Source organism: Xiphophorus hellerii, chromosome 17 (genome assembly GCF_003331165.1).
Source record: "Xiphophorus hellerii strain 12219 chromosome 17, Xiphophorus_hellerii-4.1, whole genome shotgun sequence".
Classification (NCBI taxonomy): domain Eukaryota; kingdom Metazoa; phylum Chordata; class Actinopteri; order Cyprinodontiformes; family Poeciliidae; genus Xiphophorus; species Xiphophorus hellerii.
The window spans coordinates 2,605,395-2,614,912 of NC_045688.1; the positions used below are offsets into that span (position 1 = coordinate 2,605,395).

A 9,518-nucleotide genomic window follows, 5' to 3' on the forward strand; every position below is an offset into this window, starting at 1 on the left:
TCTTAGAAGTCACAGCTTCACACACAAACGCACATAGCGCCTGCAGTGCATTGTGGGTAAGCCAGCAGTTACTGTAAGAAACGTCTACGGGTTTATGAGAAGTGATGTAACAGGAAGTGACATCGCTGCTGTGGGGTGGAGGGCTTGGGTCCGTCCAGCTTATCTAAGCTGCAGCAGAAGTTTGAGTTTGGTTGCTAGGGGAAACGTCTCCGAATTAAAACAGAAAAAAACAGCTTAATAGTTAATCTGCATCTCTATTCAAGAGTACATTAAAATAAATCTGCAGATCAATGCTTTAAATTAAAACAAATAAATAAAATCATGGTGAAAAATTGCATTATTTTTTGCACAATTGTAGCGCTAAAATGGAAAAACTGTGTGTGTAATTTTAAGTACATCCTTGCTGCTTTGCTGGAGGAAAAAAATACATCAGCAATGACTTTAGATAAACAACTGATAGATGATTTCCATATTGTCAGAGGACTATACAGGTCCCAGGTAGCAGGTTAAAGGTTAAAGTTCATGACAGGAAAATACAGAAGAGATGAAACAAATAAGAATTGGGAAGGGACTCTTTCCTCTAATAAAATATTGGCAACAAATTGAACTTTAGAGATGTGTATTAATTAAATGCAACATTTTACAATCAGTCAGCCTATCAAATGTGAAGCACGGTGGTGGAGGGTTGATGCTTTGGGCTTTTTGCATCCACAGATGGAGTTATTAAATAAACTATGAACTCCTCTGCATCCTAAATGTGAGGCCGTCTGTCTGACAGCTGAGGCTTAGTCCAGACATTGTTAGAAACAACAGAATGGCTGAACAGCATGGTGCAATGGCCTAGTCAAAGTCCAGACATCAATGTGAAATCAATATAACCTGTAGTGGGAGCATCAGAGGAGTGTCTGCAAACCTTAAAGTGTAACTAACCCCCCTGTGAAAGCAAAACTCCACCCCTAAACAAATTATAATGACAGTTTCACCAAAGTGGGCGGAGCTAAGAGACACTAGGGGCGTGGCCAGTCGTGGGGATGAGCGGAGGGGGGTCGCAGGGCTGTGGTCAGGACAAAACAAGCACTGCTGCCAATTTAGTGACTGACGCCATATTTAGCCACTTTTTTCTGTTACTGGAAACTTTTACGGTGACATTTGAAAGCAGCTCTGCATATGGAGGCCAAATTTAAACTTAGTTAGAATTTAATGAACTCAAACAGTGTTGGGAAGAAGGGGAGGAGAAACTGATAAAGTCAAACAGTTCCATCCTCACATCCTCTTTCTGTGGTTCCTGCGCTGCTTTTTGAGCTCTTTTAGCCTACTTCCTGCTGCCAGACAGGTCCTATCAGGTTGATTTCATTCTACAGGTTTGCCAATAATCACATCTGGCTCATTTAACTCAAGGTTTTGCAAATTATTTTGTTAATTTAAGGAGAGCATTTGTTTTTTCAGGTTGGTTTGATAGATTTTCTTCTTAATAAATAAAATCTTGTTGAATTGATTCTGGTTTTCTTTATCTGATGTTAAAATGTATTTTGATGAGTGTCTGCACAAAAACAGCGACTCAGATTAAATCCATCATTATTATAGTTAACTAAAACTGACAAAATCCGAAATGAAGAAAACATTTTATTTTCCTCAACTGAAATAAATAAATAAAAACGTTATTAATAGGGAAGAAATGCCACTAACTGGAACAACATCGTACATTTATGAAACTTATTTATGAAAAGTCAGTTTTTGTGTTTATAAAACTATTTATTAGCGTTTCGAACAGTTTACATCAGCTGTCAGCAAATTACGCTCAATCCAATGTATAAATAATCATAACAATATACTTCAGTCATTTTGAATTCTGCACCTAAAAATTAACAAAAGTATTAAAAAACTAAAACTACTACTACAAATAATAAAAACTAAGCTAAAACTCAACAACATTTAATTAATAACTTATAAACACACCCTGATTAAAACTGAATTAAAATTAAAACTAAACCCAAGACTATTCTAATTCTGAACCACAGAAAATAAAGGCAACACGTTCAACTGAAGTGCTTTCTGTTTATTTCATGCTAACCTGTCAGCTTGTGCCAATCAATAAATACACAATAAATAATCAACAGTCATAACATCGTGATTCACTATTAAATAAAACTCTTAAATACAAAATAAATACAAAAAAACTAGAACATGTCAGCAAAAACGATGAAATCCCTGGCGACTGCAGTACTTCTGCTGTAATAATAGTACATCAGTGCTGGGCTTGAAGGTCCAGAGAAGTAAAATTACTTTACAGTACATAATGAAAAACTTTGGTGTACTTTGTACTGTAAACATCAACTCTCCAAGGCACTTCAGTAAAAACAAGTTTGGTGATACAAAATTCACTCAATCTCAAGAAAGAAAGAAAAATAAAACTTGGTTTGGACTCTGTTTACTTTCATTTAAAGTGTCTGACCAATCAGAGGTCTCCTCCCCATCTGGCCCCACCCACCTCTCTGCCACTGTCCAATCAGAGTTTAACACACTCTATCCAGGGTTATGTTTTACATCTAGCTGATCTTCTCAGTTTTTACCCCCTGATGTTTTTAAAGTTTATAAATCAAGTATTTCCAGGTAAAATTATTTATCCTAATCTTTGCAGCATCTTGTTTTCAAGTAAAAAAAAAAACGAACATTAAATCCCACTTAAAACATTACAACATTAGATGTTTCAAGCTTAGCCTGATAGTTTGTTGTTTAGTCAATAAATATATGTGTATGAAAGAATCCCCTAATTACAAAATCCTTAATAGGCACTTTAATTTCAGTTTTTGTTATCTGACATCCTTATTGCGCTGGTGTTTTTGTAGCTGTTATTGCTGCCCTTTTGCTCGTCTTTCAGGCTCCCTGGCGAGACCGGTCCTGGTCTGCCGCCGCCGCCGCCGCCGCCTCCTCATGACGTTGTCCGCCAGCGAGTTCGCTTTCTCGTAAATCCACGGCAGCTCCCACAATGCTTTGCCCTGCACCTTGATGTTGTCCATCTGGAGAAGAAAGACTGGTCAGTTTCCAAATAATATCAACAAGTTCATCCAGTGATAAGCTGCGTCTGTAAATGCTTAATTAAGGTGATTTATTGTATTTTAAGACCTTGAAAATACTCAAACTGTTAGCCTCTTATTTCAATTATTTTGGTTAAAATAAGGTAATTGTTCTCAAAGCTTCTTTAAAAGTCTTTAAGATCTCTTAGAACTTTCACAAACACTTCACAAGGCGTTTTAATAAACCCAAAATGGGCCTTTTTGAACCCATACATCAACCTTGACTTTGAGAACTTCAAATATTGTTGAAAGTCCTTCAAATTTACAAAGCATTCACACAATTTAAGACGCCACACATGATACTCGCTAGTAAAAACACAAAAAATAACTTTAGAAAACGCTTCTCCAGATCCAGATTTCAGCAGAACCAAGTGAAGAACCGTTTCCGTACCTCAATGTGTTTGAGCTTCTGCAGTCCGTGGAGAATCTTGAGTTGCTCCTGATAGCTGTGCCGCTTCAGCTCCTTGATCTTCTGTAAAACTTTGATCAGGTTGAACCTGGTGTCGCCGGCAGCCGACGGCTCGGCGGTGCTGGGGCCCGAAGTGTCCGCTTTGTCCCCACTGGTGGCAGACAGGGGGCTTGGAGTGGGCAGCCCCTTCAGCATGTGTCCAAACAGTTTGTCATACGCCTCCAAAACGCCGCCCATAAACAACATCTGGGACTGAAAAGATGAAAAAATTAGTAAAAAGAGTTTTAGTTGTCCATTTTTTACTTTTACTACTATCCGAATAAGTTAATTGAACCTGTTAAATGCAACAAAAAAGTTGCTGATCTCTTGCTTTACTAGCATGTACCAGCCTTGAGGTTCTAAAGGTTTTTTCACACAGTGGAAAAACTCTGTGGTTTCCCACACAAGAGTTAAACTAAGTGTAGTGTGGGCCATGAAGGGGAATGCCACCCACTGCCTGTTAAACATGAATGTCACATTCCAGTTTTGCTCATCTGGATGCGACAGTTTCATTTGGTGTAGATGCATATTCAGGTGCAGCGGGAGGGTCAGAGGTCAGGAAAAAAAGTGTCAGACTGAATAAAAACTAGATCGAATTGTTGCTTTTTGAGGCATTAAATGAGTCACAGGAGGTCTTAGGAACGTTTTGCTCTAAGGAAAAAGTGAATGGCAAACCCCCTGGGGGCTGTGCACGCTAGCTGGTCACTAAAGCTGTGCTAAAACTCCAGTGAACACCAGAAATAATGTCTACATATGCAACAAGATAGTCTGTGCTTTATTTATGGGTTTCCTTTGTGACACATTCACCAGATTCTTTAAATAAATTCAGCTCTAAAAAGACAAATAAGCTCTCATGCTTACAAACTGTTAGCTGTATTTAGCCAAATTCCACATATTTACCCAAATCATAGTGAAGAAATGATCTAAAGTTATATTTTCTGATAAAACTAGCCCTTTGTGTTCAGGATTTGTTTTGTATTTTGTTCCTCTACTGATCTAAACCTGAAACTGATCTCCATCTTCACATGAAAACCGCACCATTCTTCATGAGAAATGCCGGCTTGTGCCACAAAGAGCTTAACATTTGAAATCATCTACAATCGGCTCTTGAAACTAACAAAATGCCAACTTTATGTCACAGTTTGGGGAGAGTGAAAGTTCCAGTTTGAAGGAAAGAAAAACCACAATAACCTCAACATAAACTCCTGTGTGATAAAGTTCAGGTTTTTCAGTGTCTGAAAATGTTTTGGCAGACAGAAACACCAGCTAACTGCTAGCTTGGTAGCATCGGCAAGAAAACAGCTTCTAATACTCAACAGCCCCTTAATACACACACACTCACAATGGGAATATTTAGTCACTTAAATACACTTTAAATCCCAAATTTTACATAAATATGTGAAAATAGCTTCACTATATAAATATTAGCTGAAGTAGTTAGGCTAGCTTAGCATCAAGCTAACCAGAACATGCTAGCCTGGCTTTTCTGAAGTTCAGAAATATTTACTCTCTGCCTTTTGATAGATTATTTTTTAATAAAATAATGATTTTTGCTGTTTTCTGTAACTATTCAACAGTAAATATCTTTTAAACAAAGTTTCTGTTTATCAGTGTTGCTGGATTTAGATTATTTTCAAAAAAAAAAAAATTGGGTCAAGCTAAAACCTGTAAATTACAAATTACAGTTTGAAATACTAACAAAAGAGAAAATCCTGGATTAGCCTTTGATCGTCTATAAAGGTTAATTTCTCTAAATATTATGTATAATTTGTTTGTGTTGTAATCAAATACAACACAAACTTAATAATCCTTATTAAGGATTAAGATCCTTAATAACTTAAGGATCTTAAGTTATTAATGTCAGTGCTAACTTTGTTTATGTTGTACTTTAAGCTAACAGCGCTTTAAATATAATGGCTCTACACCAATGGTGCAACACAACTATGACAATTAGAATAATTAAATGAATCAATAACCACATTAGATTAGACATCTTTACATAATTTATAACCAAAGTAAGGACTTTACACTATTTTATTGTTTATTTTTGTAGCTGTTATTGATTTAGATGTTTGATTTACCTCCATTTTGCCTTTCAGTTCTTCTTTGGGGAACACGTGCTTTCCGTCGTATATATCCGATTTAGAGATTTTCTGCAAAGAGATCAAAAACACAAATATTTGTTTTTATAATAATAGAAATAATTAACATTCCTGCACACTTAAACAGACTAGCATTGAAAGAAGGCCTTAATGGTGCATTCACTGTTAGAAAGGGAATCTCAAACTTGCATTCTGCTTGGCTTTCAAAATAAGATAAAAATATTTCATGAAATAATTAAGCATGATTTCTGCAGATGTTCACAGCAACCTCTGTAGCAACAAAAAAATATTTTTGGTGCAAGTATTTTAGTATACTTGGAAAAAGCTAACTTAAACGTAACTTTGCATCAAGATACAGGAGCTTGATTTAAGAAAATAATTCCTTAATATTAAAGATAAAGTACTAGTTCCACTAACAGATTATTGCACTTAAAATCAGACATTTTTCCCATGTTGCAAGTGAAATAATAAGTTAGTATTATCTTTTTTGTCCAAGTATACAAACATGTTTGCGCTAGTACGATTTTGTGTTTTTGAAGTATAGATTTGTAGTCCAGTAATGCAGATGTAAAAATCCTGAAAAGTCTAATAAATTTTATTCCTTTTTATATGTTTTACTGTAGCTGGATTACAGGACACTTGTTGCATTAGTTGTTGAAACAAACTTGAGAAATGAGGCACAGAGTTGGTGCATGAAAGCAGCAGGTTGGCCTTTAACCCACACAGGTCTACGTGTTTGCGCATGTGTGTGTGTGAGTTTGTGGCGAGAGCCTCAGGAAGCAGCAAAGACCTCCACACACTCAGACTGAAGCAGCTCGGCTGCGGCGCCGCCGTTCATACTCACATAGTGCTGCAGCAGGTCCTGCAGGGTTCTGTTCATGTCCTGAGGGAGGTACGACCCGCTGACCTGACCCACAGACAGCCACGCCAACAGGCAGACCACCTTCCTCATCACAGCGCCCATCCTCATCATCATGCCGCTCCTCTCACTGTCTGTTGAGGTGTCGGTTTGATTCCCGGAGCGATCCCGATGCAATAGCCAGTCGTTTTTGATCCCTGTCGGAGCGACTCGGCAGTCGTGTCTCTCGCGCTGAAGTTGGCTCAAACTGTTTGACTTGTCATGAAAGCATTTATTTATATCAGCCTGCGAGAGAGAGAGAGAGTGATGCAGAGATGCAGCAGTGATCTAAGTGTGAAAAATGTGGTTGTGCAGTTTCCTTTAAATCACCAAACTTCATAGAAGTGGGTGAGGGGTCTCCCACTCATGCAAGTTCAACAATTTATAAAGTTTCTGATAGTTTCCTCCCTCTCCCCTGGATTTAGTGGGAAGTAAAGGTGCAGCTGGTTATTTTGGGGGATCAGAAAGGAGCAGGGATGCTGATGTTCTGCATATGAAGACAAAAGCAGCTGGAAAACGCTGAGGTGGTTTAGGCTGCAGCCTGCGTCGGAAAGCATTAGATCCAACAGAAACCCCAAGGAAACTTTTACAAACGCTGATCAGTCTGGTGCGTTTAGGGTTTCCCTGGGAAACCTGAGGAGTAATTAAACAGCTGATCTCACTTTGAATAAACTGTTTGGCTGGATTTATTTGTCACTTTTGATGCAAAACATAATAGAAACTTTAAGAATATTTTTTTATTTTAGAATGTATGGCACTAATTGTGCAACATTTGGTACAACATCCACAATGTTCAGACTGGAAAGGCCTACACTGCAAAAACTCAAAGTATTTCTGATCTAGTTTCTAGTGCAAAGCTCAAGTTATTTACTCTACTTGAGCTTATTTTAAGTAAATAATTGAATATAAATAAAAAGTGCTACTGTTATTTATTGCAAGATATTTTTTTTACCATAACTAAAATCTTTCTACAGTAAAGGTTTATTTATTTAAACGAGCTCCTATATCTTGCATAAAAGTAACTTGTAAGTTATTGTTTTCATATTTCAAGTATAATGAGATATTTGCATCAGAAACTAAACAAAATACTTGGTAAGATTTAATGTTTTCACAGTGTAGACCAGGGGTGTCGAACTCCAGTCCTCAAGGGCCGGTGTCCTGCAACTTTTAGATGTGCCTCTGCTGCACCACACCTGAATAGAATAATTAGGTCATTAAGGCTCTGGAGAACTGATCTACACAAGGAGGAGGTAATTAAGCAATTTCATTCCAGTGTTTTGTACTTGTGGCACATCTAAAAACTGCAGGACAGCGGCCCTCGAGGACTGGAGTTTGACACCTGTGGTGTAGACTTTGAATTTCAACAACAAAGTGAAATTTTCAGTATTACATATAGAAGCGAGACTTTACTGCACTTTACCCCCTCCCCCCTAATTTCCAAATGTGACATATTTTGTTCCTGGTTTCACTTTGTGAAACCAGGAAACCAGGAACCACTTTGTGAATTCTGGAATTTATAAGCTTTTTATTTTGGAGTTTACGGCAATAATGATGCACAATTTGGTACAACTTCCAAATGCTTAGACAGGAAAGACCTACACTGCAAAAACTTTTGGTCTAATTTCTAGTGCAAATATCGTAGTACACTTGAAATAAGACAAAACTAACATAAAAGTAACTTTTCGGCAAGAAATAGGAGCTTGATTTAAGTCAATAACATGTATAAATAGTAAATTTCCATAAATATTAAGGATTTTACTTAAATCAAGCTTACCCATCATATGCACCTCATAGACCCAAAATCAATAATGCATAAGTTATAGCTAATCACATTTTGTTATGAAGTTAATAAAGGAAATAAAGTAAAAGCAGGAAGAAAATATGTCAGATTTGGAAAAGAGTTTTAAATTTTTTTTGCAGGAAAGTCTTGCTCCTGATATATTAACTATAATCCAGTGAAAATTCACCTACACTGCCAAAACATTAAATCTTACTAAGTATTTTATATAGTTTCTAGTGCAAATATCACTTTTTATTCAAAATAATACAAAACTAACTTGCAAATAACTTTTCTACCAGATATAGGAGCTTGTTTTAATTCAATAATTGTTGAATATAGATACAAATTACACCTTCCACTGGTTGATTTTTTTTCTTCCAAAAGTAAAAATCAGCCAGTGGAACTGGTATTTCTTTTGTCTATATTCAGGACTTATTGATACAAATACATGGTAAAATTAGTTTTTGCAGTGTAATGAAGTTGGATAAAAATCTGTTTTCTTTTGGTATTGACAACAGATACTTATAGATGTTTTGAAGTGTATTGTGAACACTTCTGACCCCGGATATTAATGCTCAAAAAACATTGAAAATAATAATTTTTCTATATTTCACAACACAATTAAGCTTCATAAAATATAACAATGCATTTCGCAGAACCTCTGTTTTGTGCAGGATCCCAAATCTTAATCAGAGCAGCTGAAAAGCTACTAGTTAGTTTTGTCTTGTTTTAAGTCTATTAAGATATTTGCAGTAGAAACAAGATGAAAATATTTGGTTCTTGTTTTTGTTTTTTTGTTTTTTTTAAGATCTCAGCTGTCAAACTGCAAAAACATTAAATTTGACCAAGTATGAAACTGTGAAATATTTCAGTTTATCAGTGAAGACATAAATGAAAAAGCTAATTTTACTAGAATCATCTCCAGCGATTAATATCTGCCCAGATCGCAGCTTATTGAAAAAGTTAAACTGATTCAAAATGTGACACATTTGATTGTAATTCAGCAGAAAATCACTGATATCTTCCACAATGAGGAAAAACTGATTTCTGATGAGCATAGCTGTTCATCTTGCATGCAAGGATACCCATGGAAAGTTGAGTGGAAGAAAAACGTGTGGTGAAAAATAAATAATTTGAAGTGTATCAAATTGTCATGAACGGTGCGGTGAGGGGTGGTGAGGCAGACGCTGTAGACCCAGGTAGGATGAATAGTTGA

At 36.5% G+C, this 9,518-nt stretch overlaps 1 protein-coding gene across 1 annotated transcript; it reads right to left on the reverse strand.

Moving 5' to 3' along the window:
• Positions 1 to 2,041: 2,041 nt before the first annotated feature.
• On the reverse strand, positions 2,042 to 6,719 carry LOC116736975 (interferon gamma 1-like). The gene is made up of 4 exons (XM_032589890.1): positions 6,469 to 6,719; positions 5,604 to 5,675; positions 3,466 to 3,735; positions 2,042 to 3,017 (listed from the first exon to the last, which is right to left on the reverse strand). The coding sequence occupies exons 1-4, from the start codon at positions 6,598 to 6,600 to the stop codon at positions 2,850 to 2,852; spliced, it is 642 nt and encodes a 213-aa protein (XP_032445781.1). The 5' UTR covers positions 6,601 to 6,719; the 3' UTR covers positions 2,042 to 2,849.
• Between the last annotated feature and the right edge of the window lie 2,799 nt (positions 6,720 to 9,518).

What these genes read in the sequence shown, in the direction of transcription:
- LOC116736975 (XM_032589890.1), bottom strand. Translation starts at nt 6,600, where the DNA reads ATGATGATGAGGATGGGCGCTGTGATGAGGAAGGTGGTCTGCCTGTTG. An exon ending in AGGACCTGCTGCAGCACTAT is followed by an intron (nt 5,676 to 6,468) that starts GTGAGTATGAAC and finishes ATCTCTTTGCAG; the next exon opens with AAAATCTCTAAATCGGATAT. An exon ending in AGAAGCTCAAACACATTGAG is followed by an intron (nt 3,018 to 3,465) that starts GTACGGAAACGG and finishes TTTCTTCTCCAG; the next exon opens with ATGGACAACATCAAGGTGCA.